A 19,558-nucleotide genomic window follows, 5' to 3' on the forward strand; every position below is an offset into this window, starting at 1 on the left:
ACAATAAAGAAATTCTTCCTCATGTGGAGAAGAAACTTCCTCTGTTTCAATTTGTACCCATTACCCCTTGTTCTGTTGGTTGTGCTGCTCTGAGGGCTGTGTTTTAAGATGATTCTCTGTTTAAAAAAAAAAAACTTAGGACCAGAGCAACCTGGCTCCTGGGTGGTAAATTGAACGTTTGCTCTTGCTGCCGGAGTTGTGCTGAAGAGCCCCAGGCATCGAAGGCTACGGGGGCATTTCCTGCTCAGAGGGGCCTTCAGCGTGACCTGCGTTTTCAGGGCAGATGGGAGGGGAGGCGACCGCAGGCAGGTTTTGGCCTCGGGACGCTGCTGGCAGTGCAAGGGGCTGAGCTCTTGTGGTGTCTGTCCTGCTCCCCATTCCATTTGCTGCTGCTACATAACAGGATCCCACTGGTGAGATCTCCTGGGATCTCTTGGGGTTATCCTGGTGATGACCAGAGGAAGCAGCAAAAGCTCTGCCCTGCTTCTCCGCAGCTGCCAAATGACTGCCGGGAAATGTCACCGCTAGTGCCCAAGAGGGACACAGCAGCCCGGGGGGATGGTTCTCCCCACAGCAGCACCGGCTCCCTGGACACATTCCTGCAGCTGGATAAGGTGCTGATCCATCCCCATCACAGGGGGAAGCTGCTCAATTTATTTAGTGTTTCTGCTACTCAATGAGCAAAAGGAAATCGCGCAGAGGGTGTGAAATGAGCAGTGGAAACTCACAGGCAGCAGCGCTTGACACCAGCTTATCAGCCGCTCCGCTTCCAGGGAACAGCGTGTCCGTGCGAAGGCCAGGCCCATTCCGACCCGAGGGATAAGCACTGGGGACAGGGAGCAGCAGGGATCAAGATGTCCATGGCAGCATGTGCTGCCCTCGGGGTCCTGCGCGGGCATCTCGTGCGGGTCACAGAGCTGCTCCTCGAACAAGGGGGCAGTTGCTTTCCTGCAAGGGCTTTTCTCCGCATGCAAATCATGCGTTTGCTCTTGGGAAGAGACCGCGGGCTGTTTGCCGATAGCTCCAGCCGCCGAAGGCGCCCCGATGGCTGCCAAGCTGCAGCAGGGGCTGCCGCAGGAGGAGAAGACCCAGGGCCCCACGTGCAGCCCGCGCCGCCCGTGCCCGCGTGAGCAGCGAGGGAGCCTGGCAGAGCCGCGGGGAACCCCCGGGGCTAGGCTAGCCCCAAGGTCAGGGTCTAGCGCCAAAAACGCCACTGATGCTATTGAGGAGCACGAGGGAATCAATTATAGTAAAAAAGCTTAGTTTTACATTCTTATTATCTTGCAAATTGGGTTGATAAAGGTAACTATATCCAAAATATTTTCTTTTTCTTGGCATAGACTTACATGACATTCAGTGTTTTCTTGCCAGCAGCCGCTGCAGCCATCCCCACGGCTGCGAGCGGTGACAGTGACCACCAGGCAGCCAACAAGTGCCCGGGCACCTCCAGAAGCTGGGCCACAGCAAGCAAAGCCCATCCCAAACCTGGACGCCATGTTGTGCGCTCCGAAAGCAGCAGCGCTGCGGTCCCGAGGGAGCCACATCCCCGTGCGCCAGCTGAGAAGGGGGCAGGATGTGAAGGTGCTGCCTCTGGGGGCATCAACAGGCGCCCAACTGCCCAGGAGGGAGGAACGGGGCTATTCTCACCCTCTTACACAGCACTGGTTCCGGCAGCTGGGATTCTGGGCCCCCTTCTGCTTTTCATGCTTTAAATGCAACAGCTGAATATGGAAACGGTGAGGAAGGGAATCCCCAAAGAGCTGGAGCCGTGCAACGTGGCAAGAGGCAAATCTGTGCAACCAAGTGGTCGTCTGGCAATTTCTGTGAATCTAAATACCCCAAGGCCAAACAGGAGCATTTGGGGCGCAGCAGAAGGACAGGGGAGGCCAGAGTGGCCTGGAGGCCTTGGCCACGCTGCTGCTCGGGGCGTCCGAGGCCTCCTGCCTCCAGAGGGAGCGTTGTCACCAGAAAGCAGCGGCTCCCGTCACCCACGGAGCTCCCGCTCTGCAGATCTCCTAGGGTCTTTCATCAGTGTCCAGTATCTCACTGCCTTTTGGTTCTCTGGGTTTTACGAAAGAGCTTCTTCAGCCCCTGAAACTCAGGGATGAGAATGCTCCCAGAGGCGGTGTGAGAGCTGAGCGGAGGAAGGATGCAGGTTTCTGCTGGGAACCCCTCCCCAGGCCAAAAGCTCCCGGGTTTTCATTTCCTCTAAGAGCTTGGCAGCAGCAGGACAGCACACTTTGTTTTGCGGTCGCTACAGCCTCTGCTAACGCCCCTCTTGCCCAGTGACACGACGTCCTCGCTTGCTTCTCCTTCCAAAGCCGCAGCCTGGCCGCCAGCCAGTCTCATTAGGGCTTCTATTTTGTTTTTAATTTCAGCTCAAAGTGCACAGTGCAGCCAGGCTCACGGGCAGAAGTCACCCACATAGGAGCAGGGGGATTGGATCCGGGACCTGCAGGTCCGAATGCCTCTTCTAAGGATTTGGGATTTGGGATGGGGCGCTAGGGTGGATCAGCTCGTGACAGCAGCTGTCTGGTCCATCTGGGACTGAAGATCCCTGAGATAAGAGGAGACTCGGCCTTGCTGTGTGCCCAGCTCTGCTTAACCCTGACACAAGTGCAAAGGAGGCAGTGCTAGGAAATGAGTTTGTCTGTGGGATTTACAGGTTTTTTGGTGCTTCCTTTTCTCAGAGTTATTAAGTCAAAGCTTTTCTAGCATCTGCCATTCAACTGTTCAGAAGAAGGATGTCCAAATATTTTTCAATCCTTGATCCAACCAAGGACAGGGATTGGATTCCTATTTGGTCTTTAGAGGAGAACCCCAACTTACATCTCTTCTAGGATCATTAGAAGTGGAAATACTCTGAGGAAACAGCTCTAAGGGCTTTCCAGATCTTTGCTGTGGTTACTTGCCTTTCCTCTGCAGCTTTTTTTTTATTATTTCTCATTTCCTTTGAGCTGATGTCAGATGTTTCCTCTTCTCTAGTGACACTGCAGTACATTCTGGTGTCCTGTTCTTGAGAGCTGTCTGGAGACCTTTTGGTTGCAGGGCAGAAAAAAGCAACTTCTGGAAGACGACCAAGGATCTTCCACAGGACATCCACATCCATCACTGCTCCGCTACAGCTGAAAATGGGCCTATCACACTGAATCCATTCCACTGCGGTAAGCACAAAACACAGTTTATCGGTACTGTTCCTCCTGGAAGATGCTTTTGCTAGTGCCATAGCTTGCATTAGTGCGATCTTTGCAGCCATGCGTCAGTAAATCATAGTGCATGGGAGCGTGCTGACGGGGAGCAGCCTGCAGTTGCCCCAGCCGTGCTCTGTTGCGCAGCCGTTTACTTGCCTCTCCGTTTCTGGCTCCGTCAGAGTGGTGACATAAACCACTTGGGATTAGCACTTAGGGCAGTAGGTAGTGGCTTGGGCTGGAGCTCCAGCAAGTCTGGTGATGCAGTTCAGCCTGTTGCAGCAAAGAACGGCAGCCACATCCATCACCTCGCAGCCCGACCACCGCATGTCGTTCTCTTCTGCTGGCATCGAGGATGTTTAGGTTTTTTTAAGCCAGAAGGAAAATTTCAGCAGGAGACACTGAGGTCCTCCACACTGTACTAGTGAGCCTACAGCTTAGCACGTACTATGGGTGCATAGGAGACACAAGTTTGAGTTCCTCAGGCTGAAGAGGGAAGTGGGTTATTGAGTAAATTTAGAGGGGAATGGTGCCATGTTCTCTTCTAGCTGCATTTTGTAGCATTTATGGTGTGCCAAGTGAGAAGGAAAAAAAGACTCCCTCCCGCTTTCCCGAAGGGCCTTGGCATTGGCACTGCACAACCAAACACTGTCATAATGTGAGTTTTCCAAATCTTCCTGGAGCTGCACAAGGCACTGCCATTTCCCACTGCCCGTTCCGCATCTTTGCCGGAGGTTTCTGCTCCATATCAGATCACCACGTGGAGCATGTCCTTGCATTCATCTCTGCATGGCAGAGCCCAGTGGCACAAACGCGAGGGACTTTGTGACTACTGGCTGTGCACGTGTACTGGACGTGGGCACTTCTCTCCTTGTGAATACTGCTAGGGACACACGTTGCCTTTTCATCTCCCCCCCTTGGGGGTGTTCAGATTCAGATCGGGTGCTACAGTGACAAAGCACCCTTAATTTCAAAGATTCCAGCTCCAGGCACCAGAATTATTTACTGAAGTCAGCAATGGTTGAGGACACATAAGGTCTCTAATGATCTTAAGTAATTAGCACTTCAATTTCCTTCTTATTTTACGTTTGAACAGTGTGTCAGCACCAAGCTCTCCACTCTCCTCCCTTGGCCATGTGTCATGGATGAAGCCGTGGCTTCACCCCTTGCCTGAAGTATCTGTGTCTGCTGCAGCTGAGCTGAGGGATATGAGTCCTCCTGCTGGCTTGGCTTTAGCAAAGATGGTCCCTCTGTGAGGTGGGGAGTTGAGCTTGGACAAAGACCTTCATTTAAGGCCATGTTGTGTCAAATACCATTTTTAGTACATAGATGAGGCTGCAGAAATAAAAGGGAACAGAGCCTGAGTCACTACCCGCTCTGGGTTCCTCCTCGCGGATGTGCCGACCCTCTGCAGCCAGGCCCAAGTGTCCCAGCCGAGGGCGTCCTCAGCCCCTGGATATCCCGGATCAGCCGCTGCCTTCCAAAGACTGCTGGTTTCTCAGCAGGATGGCAGGGGTCAAGGGGCAAGAGAACTGATGTGTCCCCTGGCCAACTGCTAATCTTGCCACAGGTACCTGCTAATTCCTAGGCTGCTGGGCCTCTCCACACCCCATGGACCTTGGCAGGAGAAGTGAGTTTAGCGACTTTCAGCCCCTAGTGCTAGGCAGTGCCCAGCAGCCCTGTGGAGACCCAAAGCCAACTGCAGACACCTGCGGTTGTCCTGTTGTTAGGGCAGAGGAGGCGGGAAGGCCGCTGCCGCCTTCTGCGGATGCCAGCGGGGAGGAAGTCCCAAAGCGCCTGCAGCGTTTTCTGGAGAGAGGGAGAGTTTTCCCAAACTAGAGCTGACTTCCCCATTGCACAGGAAAACGGCAAGTGGGCGATGAGGAACCAAGAGCATGTGGGCCCAAAGGGTGACGCCGCTCAGGGAGGGTGAGAGGAGCATTCGGCCTCTGCTGCTGGGGAGGATCCGGAAAGTTCTGAGGCAGGAGGAGACTCTTCAGCACACTGGAAGGGAAAAGCACATTCCATGGAGGACTGGCAGAGCCAGGGCAGTGTGCGGCAGCCAGCACTTCCACCAGAACTTGCAGGCATCATGGCTGGTGGGCTCTTTGCTCCCAAGCTAAACCACCATTTCCTGCATTTTACAGCCCTGGGACCACCAAGATCAGACTCTGTTGGCTCACATTGTATTACAAACACAGTGAGGCTGTCATGGACAAGTCACTCAGTGTCCTTGGCCGTGGCTCTCGAAGTCATTTACCTGGATTAGCTCCCATGTTCCCATGGCTTCTAGAGGGAAATAAATTCAGAATGTGTCACAGGCGGGTGAGGGCCTCCAAGCATCACACAGGAAGCTAGCGCCAGAGCAAGAGCTGCTGTGTACATTTCTGGGTCAGAAAAGCAGCAAATTACTGTCCGTAAGGGATTAGACCCAGTACCAAGTGAATCTGAGAAAAAAAAAATACTGTACAACACTCACACTGTAGGAATTTGATGTGTGGAAACTGTCAGATAGATCTGAAGAAATACTAATTGAGATGGGGACAGGTCATACTAAAATCCCGAGGGTTATCTCTTTCAGGCCAGCATTTATCAACTCTCATCAGGGTCACAGGGAAATATGGAATTGCTGTTGCTAAAACTTGGAGTTGATGCAGAAATGGTAAAAGAAAAAAAGAGATGGAGCCAGATGAGCCTGAATTCAAAATGATGGCACAGCGGGCAACCGTGAGGCTTTTAAGAGAGATTTAAGAGAGTTTAAGAAAAGAAATAGATCTAAGAATCAAGATAGGATCTCATCATCAAACTCACCATTCGTTCAGTAAAAAACTGGGGACTCTGGTAGCCTATGAAGTGAATGTGAGATCCTGCGGTGCCTTCAACTAAGAGAACCGAACATAATATATAAGCAGCAAACATAAGCTATAAGCAGCAAAATATCAGGTAGGAACAAGTAGGAGGCAATTCTGGAAATGTGCCATTGATCCTATGTATTGTGTCAGTCTTGGAATTTGTATTTTAAAGAAAGTGTTGGCAAATCAGAAAGTAAGAAAGAACCAGAGGGAAAAAAAAAAAGAGAGAGAGAGACAGACGGAAAACCTGCATTGCTTATAGCAAAAAAAAAAAAAAAAAAAAATTACAAAGCTCAGTCTATACTGCTTGAGGGGGAGTAGAGTAAGAGTTGATTTTATCTGTCATAGGAACCTTCATGCAGAAAAATAACTTGAGATTGGAGATTAGAGATCTAAGATTTGCAAAGCAGCAGCAAACTCCGGGTTAAGATGCAAAGACTAGAATGACATGGCAAAGGGGTCGAGACCAGGACCAAGGAGACAGGGCATGGGCGAGAACTCCTATGGTCACAGACAGCCAAAAATGAATGCTGGGTTTTGACTTACTTTTGGCATGATGTTGATCAGCTGGTTTTATCCTTTGCATTTTTAGGCCAGAAAAGGGATAACAGGAAATTCTGCATCAGAAGCAGCAGCTCAGCAGCACCATGTCTGGAGAGGACAAAGGTGGTGCTGCAGGCACCTCATGCCACATAGACTCTGAGTTTCGCTACACCCTCTTCACTGTTTTCTACAGCCTCATTTTCATTATGGGCTTTGTCGCCAACTGCTACGTGCTCTGGATTTTCAGCCGCATTTATCCCACCAAGAAACTCAATGAAATCAAGATATTCATGGTGAACCTCACCGTGGCTGACCTGCTCTTCTTGGTGACCATGCCACTGTGGATTGTTTACTATCACCACCGTGGAAACTGGATCATGCCGGGGTTCCTCTGCAGTGTAGCTGGCTGTTTATTCTTCGTTAACACCTACGCCTCTGTTGCCTTCTTGATGGTCATTACATATAACCGGTACCAAGCTGTGACTAATCCCATTAAGGCTGCTCAGTTCACCACCCAGAGAAGGGGTATCTACTTGTCAGCAGCTATCTGGATTGTAACCGTGGGCAGCTCTTTGTATTATCTTTTTGATGATAATACTAATGAGGAGAAAATCGGCTCAATGAATTTTACCCGGTGCTTTGAGTACTACAGTAACTCTGCTAGTAGTGTTCCAGCTGTTCTCGCCATTCATGTGATCATCTGCATCCTTTTCTATATAATTTTCCTGTTTATCTTAGGCTGGAACATCATTATCATCAGGACCCTCTTCTCTAAGTCAATGCAGCAGCGGAAGAGCGCTCACGTCAAGCAGAGGGCCCTCTGGATGGTTTGCACGGTGCTGGCTGTGTTCATCATCAGCTTTGTACCTCATCACATTGTGGACCTGCCTTGGACCCTCACTGTTCTGGAACAGTGGCAGAAGCACAACTGTCCCTTGCGCCAGCAGCTCAATGATGCTCACCAGGTGACTTTGTGCCTCGTGAGCATGAACTGTGTGTTGGACCCAATCATCTACTGCTTCCTCACCAAAAAATTCCAGAAGCATCTTTCAGAAAACCTGAAGAGCATGAAAGGGAGTCGCAAGTGCTCCCGGCAAACCACAGACACAATGATTGACACCATTCACCAGGAGGAGGCCATCAGGATCTAGCACTGGCTCACTCTGATTGCACAGACTGAGATACGTGCATCAGTCATCTGTCTTTTCTCAGGAGGATGCATTAAGAAATGCAACAAAGGACCAGGATCTTACATTACTGTTTGTTTGTTTTTCCCATTATAAAGAGGAATAAATGCTCACACTCGCTTCTATCGATGTAATTGGCAGAACTGGAACCTGTCATAGGCTGACGCAAAAGTACCTTCTGCCTTGGTTGGTTCCATGAGCACTGAGAGCAGCGCAGACCAATCTGCCATTGACGCTTCCCGGTGAATGGCTAGAGGCTGAATGCGCTGGAAATACCTGTTGTGTCAGCCCGGACACGGCTGTCCCTGGTCCTTGCCTGCCCAGCTCCCACGAGGAATGCAGTCACAGAGCTATGAGAGACTCCTAAAAGACCTGGAGTCTTTTAAGGGGAATACAGTTCCTTTTCTGAGCAGCTTGTATGGTTCTGTGGAGAGAGTTTGAGCTGGGTAAGTGTTGGAATAGCTAGAAGGCACCTAATGCAAGGAGTTCCTCATGATGCCATCACTATCCTGGCATCCTACTTCATCTAACCTGCTGGGTCCATATTGAAAATTTGCCTTTTTTCTTCTCAGGCAAGTGCCTCTTGCACACAGAAATTCAGTTCAGAAATTCAGAAATTTGTGGCTGACTGTACCCATGTAGATCCAATCTCACTTTGCAGTCTCCAGATAACGGGACTGTTGACTGCACGGGCATTAATAACTTTAAAATGCATCCATGTCTTTCCTCTTTCTTACTTAAATTCAGGTTATAAAAAGAATCTGCGCATTATTTCCTTCCCCACAGCCATTTTATTTCTGCTATTAAGAAATGAAGCTGGCTAGTTCTTGGTATCCTACCAAAAATGCAGTATTAGCTTGTGGGCAGGTCCTGGCTACTTTCTGAGTAAATCAGTGGTAAAGTACAAGTTGCAGATTTGTAATTCACACATTTAAACTTGGGTATCCCCACTTGGGGCTGTTTTTAGTCAATACGGGCAAAGTGGTTTTCCGGGGTTACTGTCATTTTTTCCAAGTCATGAGACGCTTGAGGTTCCTTTTCTGACCCAATTGCTCAATCTAGCATCAGATATAGGGCAAGGAGGGGAACTTTCTTGTTTTTTACAATAGTTTTTGGTTCCTCAAACTACATGCAAGAATCTGGCTGATGCCAGGAAAGGCATCAGGGTGACCATCCAGGCTGCATGGGGTCATTATTTGTACATCCGAACAGCAGCCCTCCCAGCCCAGCCAGGGGAGAATTCCAAGGACGAGCTTTCCAAAGACAGGATCCACATTACAATCAGACACTGCTGATGTTCCGCGAAGATGCTGGTCCTGCACCTGTATCTCCTGACAATCCTTTCATGCTTGTGTGTGTGAATGAGCAGAAGAATTAGGAAGTTTCTTTCTCTAATGCCATGTGCCAGGGTCAGGCAGGCACCGCAGGCCCAGTGCCAGGCAGAAAAGAAAGAGTCTGATCATCATGAAACATATTTGCCTCCTCATCCTGCACTTTGCTCCCACAACAGCCACCCATAAAGCCCACTGAAGGAATCCACTAGTAGAAGGACATTTTCCTGTGAGGAACAGGCACTGCACTGTCGTGCCCAAAGCTTTGCCCTGAATCTGCAGTCATCTCCCCACAGGGCACAGCCAGGGTGGCCACTTCTCTAATTTAGAAGGCCTGGCGCCCGCTGGAGGGAGGCAATTGCTTTTCCAAGGCAGACGAGGGCAATGGCAGAGCTCTCTGGCTTCGGAGCACTCCCAGGCTGGAGTTTGGCAGCTCTCAGAGGAAACGGAAAGAGATTCTTTTACCTGGAGATTTGATAAGAGCAGGTTCTTCTCCTGCTTATTCCTGGAAAGCTGGCAGGAGAGTTTGCAGTTCGGGCTGTTCACTGCCGGTAAAAAACATGCTTTACACCACCCGAAAGAGCTGCCCGTGCAGGCTCAGAGAGTAACTGTGAACATCTTGGATCCAAGAGGAAGCATAAATGAAGGAAAAGCTCCTGAAGGACTTCAGGAGGATATAGTAAAACTATCAAGTTGGTAGCAAATTATTTGTAAACCCAGCCCTGAGCTTCTATTCTGCTCCTGAAATGACTCTGTTTTACAGGGGCAGCAGCGTTGTAGCAAACTGCTTTACTTGGCTGTTTCAAATAAACTTTACTCCCAAACGTCCTGCCCGTGATGCTCACCCCTCTTCTCGTCTTTTTATTTACAGTTAGGCAAAACACCAGCAAGGCTTTGGTGTAGTTCAGTGCCTTCATTTACTGACTGATTTTTCTTTTTAACCCTTGGGACAAGCTGGGACAAATTCTGACACGGGGAAAGGCAGCAAACGGGAGGAACGACACGCGGGTTCTGCACATAGGGCCACCCGCCGCCCAGAGGGGTCGTGCTGAGGGGACACACGTTTAATAAACGGTAACCTTTGCTAAAACGCGTCCCAGGGACAAAATGGAGGGGATGGAAGGGGGGACCCTCGGCCACGGAGCAGCCGCCATTTCCCGGCGCCGCGGGAACCCGCGCGCTCCGGTTCCGCCGCTGCCGGGGGAGGAGCCCCCGCGGCCTGGGCCGGACCGGACCGAGCCGGGCCGGGCCGAGCCGAGCCGGGCCTCGCGCCCGCCCCGCGGCGGCGTCACGTCCGCGGCGCGCTCTGCTTCCGGGCCGCGCTGGGCCCGGCGGGCGCCGCCATGTCCCTGTGCCCCGCGCGCGCCGCCCCGGAGCCGCCTCGCGGTAGGAGCCGCCTCGCGGTAGGAGCCGCCTCGCGGGGGAGCCGCCGCCGCCCGCAGCGCAGCGGGGCCCGGCGGAGGCGCCCGCGCCCGGTAGCGGGGCCCGGCCCGCGGGGAGGGACCCGCCGCGGGGTTGGGACGCGCCGCGGGCGGGGGTTGGGGCCGGCGGCGGCGGCCTGGCAGGGAGCGAAACGCGGGGAGCAGCGAGAGCAGCGGCGTGGCCGGGCCGCCTCGCCTCGCCCGCGCGCGCCCGGCTGCGCTCGCTGGCCCTTCCCGGCGCTGGGAATGCCGAGCCCGGCGCTGGGAATGCCGAGCCCGCCGGCTGCCGTGTCCCCGCCGCGGGGCGCGCCCGGGTCCTGCCCGGGCAGTCCCGGCTGCGGCGCGGGGAGGTCCCGGCTGCAGCCCGGGGCCCCGCGGGCGGCCGCGGAGGCGGATCCGCGTCCGCCCCGTCCGTTCGCTCCGTTCCTGCCCGTCGCAGACGCTTTACGCTCCAGATCCCGGGTCAGATAGGTTTGTCTGTAACCATGATAACTCACACGCCCTGAGTCACTCTCTTCCAGGTAGCTATTTTGACAAATGTACAAAAGCAGCAGCTTTTGCAACCAGGGAGAATACCAACCATTCAAAGTCTAACTTTTTTTTCCTTACTATTATTTCATTTAAATCACATCCATGTGTTTTGCTTCTTACTTAAATAAATTGTGCGGTAATTCTAATGGTTTGTGAGCTGGTAGCCCTTAATCTCAGTTTTCTTCTAAAGTGGAAGTGAGGATGTACCTGTGTAGTGTTGGCAACTGGACTGCAAAAACGTTCTTACTCATTACACTCGTGGCTAACAACTGTGTAATTCCTGAGATATTGGTGGCTTTATCAACTTCCGAAGATTTTAGGGCTTGTGAGACTTTGCTGAGATGTTTTCAGTGAATGGAAAACCTGCCAAGGAGTTTGTTCTCCAGCGTAAGTCCTGTTACACGTGGTTAAGGGCTGGCAGCAGCTTGTTGCAGACATGAGGAATTCAGTGCGTGTATTCTTAGTTGTCAGAAATAGGATTTTTTTTTCCTTCTGTGCAAGTCTGTGCTCCTGTTTTTCCTGCAGAAATGGGATATTTGCTGCAACTTCTATCTGCTAGGCTTAGCAAAGGCCCATATTTACATCCTTGATCTCCAGACTCAATTTCTGTTTTTCCAAAACCTGAAAAAGGTGCTGTCGGGATGGGGGTCTATCAGAAACTCTGAGGGCCTAAAAGGAACTATGGTATTTTTTGCATGGTTTTTCACCCAGTGCTGTCGGACACAGCCCACCTTGAGGCAACGTTCTCTGTGTCAGCTCACAAGTGCTTTCACGTCGTGCACGACCAGCGGCGCACACTGCCGAGTCCTAAAAACTAGGTCAAGGAAGGTCTTTTTCAGGTTTCCTTGCTTTTTTGTATTCTCAGCTTCCTTTATTTCATCTGTTTTTCTCCTTTAAAGGGCAGCAAAGCAAGCAGTTCCTGAGGAGTGTTCTCCCTGGTGGCCCCATGTAGCAGCAGTTAAAGGATAGTTCATAGGATGCTTCCTGCTGCTCCAGCTCCTGAGCAGGTATCTGCAGATCCCTTCTTCCTTCGAGCAGCAGATCTGGCGCTTCAGGGAGGGGAGCACTGCTGGTAACAAACAGCCAGATTTCCTCTTTATGCATTACCCAAATCTGATGCTTTAGGATGGCAGAGAGGAAACACAGGCGCTTCAGTGTATGGTGTCATCTTGAGCTGTGCCACACGGGTCACTTCTGTCTTGTCTTTCCAGTTTGTTACCAATCAGCCCCTCAACTGAGCTCTGTTACTAGAATGCAAGCTGACCATTTAGAAAAATACTGGAGTACTCTGAGGAAGCTGATGGGGATCTTTTTCCATCTCTTAGATAAACCGTTGGTGGGTATTGACTCATCTAATATCAGAGGCAACTGAATGGTTTGTCAGTTCTGCAGAGGATGAGTCTGCTCGTGAAGTTATGAACTCGTGCCCAGTTTCGAGAACTGCTCCCGCATTCCTGGAGCTTCCGTGTGGGTTTTGGAGAGGGCTGAGCCTCGATAGTCCTGCTTGCCTGAGAGCCACCAGCTGGAATGTAGCATAACGTGTAGCTTTAACCTCTGGCTGATGATTCATATTTCTGAATATTGTGCTGTCATGTGTAATTCCATTCTGAAGGTTTTGCAAAATAGTCTGACGCTATTATCTGAACTGTGACAAATACAGAGATTTGTCTGTATTTGTCACAGTCTGTGTTATTCTATTTGAGAGCTTAACAAATGCCTTGTTAACTAAATATGATTAAGATGAACAGGGGAGAACAGTGTATTCAGAAGCAGTGTCACCTGCAAAAATAATATAAAAAATTAGCTAATGACTTGTTGAAATTTCAGGAGTCTTTGCCTTGTTTGTCCCATACGTCCATACTTCCCATCTTCCCTGAAGTTTTTGGGTACAGGAAGAGTAGCTGGCCTTTCTTGAAGATAGAAGGAAGCTAGAAGTTAATGGAATATTTTTGTTTGTTTTTTAGTATTGCTGATATTTTGGAAAACTATAAAAAGACACAAAATGCTTTATTCTTCTTTCTATTTTATCTTTTTTTTTCCTTTCTTTTTTTATCTCCACTAGTTGATCTGTCATGCCAAGAATGCTGCTAGGGTGGCCTTTTTGGATATGAGGAAAACTCATTTTCTTGACTTAAAAGAAATCTTTATAAAACAGTTAACTTGCCTGATCTGGGGGAAGCAAAAAGTCCCCATAAGCCAATGATAAACCTGCTCTGTGCATTTTGAAATAAGATGCCAGTAGTTGGTTGTTGTCTCTGAATTAATCTGTTTAGTAGCTCCCCAGGATCTAATAAATTTACATTTATGCTGAGGAAAAAAAGAACAGTACCAAGTTGTTCATTAGCTTTTTGTAGTCTCTAAATTAGCTAAGCTAACCTGTGTGTGTGCATGCTGCTGTGAAGGACACGTATGATTGGGGATTGATTTGAGTGTTAATTTGTTCATTTTTAATGTTGATCAGAGAAATGCACGTGCATGCAAAGAAAAAAAAAAACACTGAGGGAAGATGTCAACAGGGTTCGAGTGTCTTCTTGAAACTGCAGTTTTATGAGCCCTAACCTCTCACGCTGTTCTTTGTGATACCTCTTTTTTTTTTCCCCCCCTTTTTTTTCCCTTTTTTTCCCCCTCATTTAAAACTTGTAACTCAAGAAATGCTTTCAGTTTTAAAAATGCAAACCCCAAAGCTTGATGGCCATCTGTCAACCCCAGACTCTTTTGTTGCTCTTTGAAACAGGTAAAATAGACAGTCTGGCTGAGACTTGTGTAGATCGTGTCCTGTATCAACATAACAAGTTTTCTTTGAGGAAGTTCAGAGTTTTTCCACTTCATGGTGAGTGTCTTCTTGCTCCTGCAGGGCTTTCCAGTGGTTTTTCAGGGTAGGTAGCATGAGTCCAGTCTCAACAGAGACCAATTCTATGTCTCATCAGGAGGAGACGTAGAAGGAACTCTTTTTAAGCACCATAGGTGACTGCTTCCTAGATCAGCCAAGTTTAAGCCAACGAGAAGAGATGCTTTTTGGAATTTGGAGGTGCGAGGACCTCCTTGGAGCCGTTAGTGAAACAACTGCAACAGTAACCATAGTACAATTAAATGGAAATTGGTAGATGGAAACAGCAGGCCCATGTGAGTGGGGACAGATGGAGTTTGGTCAGATGGTCAGAGAAGCAAGCTTGGGTTTAGTTAATTTAATTAATTTTAAGTTTAATTTTTAAAGTTAATTAATTAATTAATTTGGACTAGATGATCTCTAGAGGTCTCTTCCAACCTTAATGATTCTATGAATTACCCCAGAAGAATGGGACCGGGGGGATTAGTTCCCTAGAGCAGCTGTTGTGCCAAAGAACTAATAGATTTTCAGTATAATTCTCATCTACAAAGGGGGCTTGATAGGATATCCTGGGAACGACACCCTGGTCACTGAGTTCCACCAGCATTCAGACCAGGCATTTTAAAGGAGCAATAACTGGTCACAGGAGATGAAGTTTGTTGGAAGCAGCGTGGCTCCTGCAAAGGGAAAGGCCGCCCTGCTAACCCAGCAGCGCTCCGTGCACGGGTGGATGGGGGGAACCCGCGGGGTATCGCAGGTTCTCAACAGATGCAGCTGAAGAAGTTGAGGTTCCACTGGCTTGGCAGAAACCCCTCGATGGGAAGTTGGTAAAAGGATAGAGTGACAGAAAGGTTTAGAACAAAAAGACCTCAGAAGGGGACTTTCTTCAGTTCCCTGCTTACAGGAGGGCTAACTTGAAGGCTTTGTTCAGGGTCCTCTCCAGTGCGGTTAGGGAAGTGTCCAAGGCTGGGCATTTCATCACCTCTCCGGGTCTGGGTTCCAGTGCTTGACCACTCTGATGGTGAAGAACTTTTTCTTATTTCTAGTTGAAGTTTTTTGTGCTGCAACTTGACTGTTACCTCCTGTTCCTTCTCTAGGCACCTGAGCTGAGTCTGGCGATGGATTTGCTATGATCTTTTGCAGTGGGAGATGTCAGTTAAGATTCTTAGCCCTTGAGCAGCTCTTCTCCAGCCTAAGTCCGGTTTACTGAGCATCTTTTTGTACATCATGAGGGCTCCTTGGTCATCTTAGTCTTCCTCCACTGCACTCTGCTGTTTGTGATTCTCCCCTGCATTGGGGAACCCACAGCTGGATGCTGTATTCCAGATGTGCTCTTAGAGGAGCTAGACAGAGGGAAATAATTAGTCTGCTGGCGGTGCCCATGGTAATGTAGCCCAGTATGAGACTATTCTTCATTGCTGCAGAGACTCCCAGCTAACTCATGTTCAACTTTCTATCCAGCAGGATTTCCAAGTTCTTTCCTGCAGAGCTGTGATCTAGTCAGTTGGTTTCCAGCCTTTCCTGTGGCATGATTTTGTCCACCCCAGGGTAGCATTCAGCACTAGTCCAAGCTGAACTTCGTTGAGGTTTCTTCCAGCATTTTTTTTTTCTATCTTATCACAGTGCATCTGAGTAGCAATACTGACCATACCTCCAGTCTGGTGTTATCTACAAACTCGATGAACGTGTATTTTTAAACACTGCTCGAGCCCTTGATGAAGATCTTAATATTGCCTCCAGGATCAGCTCCTGTAGGTTGATATTTGTAACCAGTTACTAGTGAGTTTACAAACTTGTAACCAGTCCAGCAGGTTTTTTCTCTCTAGTTTGGTGTCTGCTGATCTGGTTCATACCTGCTAAGTTTGTCTGCAAGGATGCTGTGGGATTTTTCATCAAAAGCCTTATTAAAATAAAGGTATGGGACACTTGCAAGTCTCATCTGTAGAGCTAACCATTTCCGTCTGAGCTTGGTGAATCCATGCTGGCTGTTCCCAAGCACTTTTTCTTTGTCCTTCGTAAGCCCAGAGATGGTTTCCATGTGGATTTGCTCCATGCTCTTTCCAGGAATTGAGGCAAGTTTGGCCTGTTTTTCCCTTCCTGCCGTTTTGAAGATGATGTTTGCCTTTGTTTCCAGTCACCAGAGACCTGCCTTGATTGCCATGACCTTTCAAAGATGAGATAGAGCAGCCTTGCAGTGACACCGCCAGGGCTCTGCTATCCCACAGCCAGGTCACGTCTGGAGACTGTAACCACGGCCAGGCCCAGATTTCCAGGCAAGTCCAGAATAATGAATCCGTTCCGAGACCGACGAGGAAGTCAGTCCATTGCTCGGGGTCAACAGCCCTGCAGTGCAGCTGGGGTCCCAAGGGAGGGAGAGGTGGCCTTCACAAGTCACCAAGCAGAGCTTTCTAGAACAGCTGTCCCCGAGGCAACCAGCCTTGGCAATCAAGCCCAAACAGTGAAATACCCAAAAGGGGAGAAACAAGAGCCCTGGTGGGTCCTACTTTCTTCCTCCAAGCTCTGCTGCTTGGCAGGCCTGAGAGCAGACCCTGCCAGTAAAGCATCCTGGGGGGTTTTGTTTATCGGTCTCCCAAACAAATGACAGTCCAGCTGTTCCTCGAGTTCCTTTGGTTGCTCCTCTTCCTCCTTTCACCTGCAATCCTGAGCTCTTACCATGTCATGGTCACTGCAGGCGAGGCTGCCACTGATCCTCATGTCCCTCACCAGTTTGTCCCTGTTAGTGAGCAGTAGATCCAGCAGAGCCCCTGCCCAAGTCAACTCACCTGATACCTGTATCAAAAAACTGTCTTCATTGTGCTCAGAAGTATCCTGAATTTTATAGGCCCCATCATGTTGCCCTCCCAGAATTACTGGGGTGGTTAAAGTTCCTCCTTAAATTCAAGACCTGTGGTCATTAGACTTACTCCAGCAATGAAATGGCTTCAGTCACTTCTTGATAAGGGACATCTCTAGCAATGTCAACTCTCTCTCTGAACCTGGCCTTGTAAAGTCTTGACAACTCTCTTGATCATCCCATCGCAGAGCTCCATAGTTTAAGCAGCTCCTTTACATGGAGCCTGACTCCCCTTGGTCCCCTCACACCGTCCTCCTTTCCCATCCTTCCCCATGAGTTTGTGTCCTTCCAGCACAGAGCTTATTCGCGTGAGCTGGCCCAGTGCTCTGTATTTCCATTGAGGTTGCAGATCGCAGCTGTGTGGACTTTTTTTTTTTTTTTTCTCCTGTGTGTTTCCTTGTTTTTCCTATGTGTATGTTGGTTTACAGACACATCAGCTGGGCTCCCCATTGTCCCACTTTCTTGAGGGAAGTCTGAGAGCCTCTCCTGTTGTCCTGTCCTGTACGTGCTCTACCCTTTGGTCTTGGTTTGACTTTGTTTAAAGCCCTCTAACTTGGTTTACAAGCCCAAAGAGCAAAGGATAGCGCTTAGTAGTCACTTCTAAGGCTGGAATAGTGTAATGCCCCCAAGACTGGTGAATAAAACCAGTCCTGAGGCACTCGAGAGTCTGTATCCACCAGTGATCTCATGAAATGAGTGAGCAGCCCCATCTCCAAGTTTACAGATATTGCCAAGTTCTTTTGAGTCATAAAAAGCCACCCCATGACCAGGAACTCTAAAAGGATCTCTCAGGCTCTGTAGGTGAATTTAAGGTGTTTCTTCTAGTGAAAAGCAATCTAAACCATATCTACACAATGCTGAATGGGCAGTTACAGCTTGAGAAGATCCTGGGGTCATGGACCCCACTGAAATGACTAGCTCAGTGTATAGGGGTAGCGTCCTTGAAAAAAAGAAAAAAAGCCAGCGAAATGCTGACTGTCATTAGGAAGGGTGTTGAAGTCAACAGACATCGTTTTGCTGCTCTGTAAACCAGGTTGCACTCAAATCTCTTACATTAAGGAGAGTTTTTTGGTCTCTGCATCTCAAGAGGGAACAGAGAAAGGCAACTGCAGTGATCTGAGATGGTGCAAGTGCCTGTGAAGAGAAGCTGGAGGGGCTGGGCCTTAGTCTGGGGCTCCCTAATTTGGAAAGGAAACATAACCTAGTTGGAGATAGGTGTAAAACTGATGAGTTTATACTTCTTGATGTTATTTTATTTTATTATTTATTTTTTTTTTTCTCGGTAAAAAATCTCAAATATCCAGTACTTTTATCCATTTCTTCTTGAGCAGGTTACTCTAGCAACTCTTGTTGCTAAGACACAAATAGCTACGGATGTTCTCCGAACTGATTGCGCGGTGATAAAGACCCTGGCTGCCTCTAATGCAAAATGACAAGAGAAATAACTACATTTACCATAGTTACAACCTTTCTGATACAGTCTAAGTTGAGTACTGCGATGATTTCCCCTCTGACAGAGCTACAGACATTAAATTCCTGGTAACTTTCAGTGGTAGCTGCGTGATTCCTGAGTGTGTGTTTCCACATCTCATGTTGAAAATAAAATTTGGGAGTGTATGGTGTAAATATTTCCCTTTTTCGCAATTAGTGTGTTGCAGGTTCGTTCTCTTGCTGATAGAGCTGGATTAAAATTTTTGGCCTTTTGTGGGTAAATGATCAGGAAATTTGCTCGTCTGTTTTAACAGGCAGGAAGTCACACCTAAAAATAAAAGGTAATATGGTCTCTTGTTTGAAAAATTGTTTTAAAAAATTCTTAAGACGAACCTAATTTTTAGTTTGCAGTCTGTTTATCTGTATTCCAGCAAGCGTATGCAAGCCACAAGATGTCAGGTATTTTCTGACTTTCCTGATTTTTTTTTTTTTTTAAGAGAAAAATCTGTTGATTTTTCTACCTTTTTTTTAATGCTTATATAATTTGCTGTGCTTTGTTTTGAAAGTAAAAGGTTAATAGTCCTTCCAAGTCCTGTGCTACATGAGTGATGTACCTGGTAGATCTTACTCTAGAAGAAATGGTTGGGTTGTTTCTGGGCTCAGTGGGAGTTGTTTTTCACTAAACCGAGGTTATGATTGCCGTGGAAATCAAGGCTTTTGTCCAAGGAGCTGATTACCAGTAGTGTTAGAAACACTGTGATTTGGGATGTGGGATTTTGAAGTTAAAACCTTGTTAAAACCGGTTTCCTTTTGCCCACTTGCTTTGTTTGGATTTTCATTTGTATTTCAGATACTGAAATATTGCACGTAGTATTGGTGTATTTAAAAAAGAAGTGAGCCACTCACGCAAAGCTGGTCGGATGCTGAACGTGTGGCCTCGATTTGTTATCCATAAATTAATTGGTGGCCGTCAGGAGAGGCAGATTGCAGGTTTCCTTGCGAAAGCAAATCTTTGGTATCAAGTATTTCCTTTCTTAGCACAGAAGGAAAGAACAGACCCCTGCTCATCCGCTCTGGCTTTCTTTGCACACTACTGCAGTTGCATGAGCTAATTGGGAAATGCTCCCTTTTCCTTTTTTTTTCCTTTTTTTTAAGCTTTTATTCAGATTTAGCAGATGAACATTTTACATTTTATTTTATTTGTGTTGTTACAATGGTCCGTGTTTGTGAAGGGCTCCTGCTCTTTGCTTTTGCCTCAAGGAAGGAAAGAGTGAAGCTCAGCACTCAGCATGGCCCGGTTGCTGCACAAAGCAACCTGCACAAAGGGATCATTTGTCTGCACAAAGGGATCATTTTATTATAGAGCCCAAACGAACCGGGCGTTTCCTGTAAT

At 48.4% G+C, this 19,558-nt stretch overlaps 2 protein-coding genes across 3 annotated transcripts in view; both read left to right on the forward strand.

Moving 5' to 3' along the window:
- Positions 1–6,641: 6,641 nt before the first annotated feature.
- On the forward strand, positions 6,642–7,742 carry PTAFR (platelet activating factor receptor). Its single transcript, XM_010226319.2, has one exon. The coding sequence runs from the start codon at positions 6,688–6,690 to the stop codon at positions 7,732–7,734; it is 1,047 nt and encodes a 348-aa protein (XP_010224621.2). The 5' UTR covers positions 6,642–6,687; the 3' UTR covers positions 7,735–7,742.
- Positions 7,743–10,411: 2,669 nt separating this feature from the next.
- Positions 10,412–19,558, forward strand: part of EYA3 (EYA transcriptional coactivator and phosphatase 3) — a 50,055-nt gene continuing 40,908 nt past the window's right edge. For both annotated transcript variants that reach the window (XM_088531185.1, XM_088531186.1), the window contains exon 1: positions 10,412–10,487. The gene's annotated coding sequence lies outside the window, so the exon portion shown is untranslated. The remainder of the gene's footprint in view (positions 10,488–19,558) is intronic.

This window comes from Tinamus guttatus, unplaced genomic scaffold (genome assembly GCF_059628265.1).
Source record: "Tinamus guttatus ecotype Peru unplaced genomic scaffold, ASM5962826v1 Tinamus_guttatus_pri_ptg000397l, whole genome shotgun sequence".
NCBI lineage: Eukaryota > Metazoa > Chordata > Aves > Tinamiformes > Tinamidae > Tinamus > Tinamus guttatus.

What these genes read in the sequence shown, in the direction of transcription:
- PTAFR (XM_010226319.2), top strand. Translation starts at nt 6,688, where the DNA reads ATGTCTGGAGAGGACAAAGGTGGTGCTGCAGGCACCTCATGCCACATA.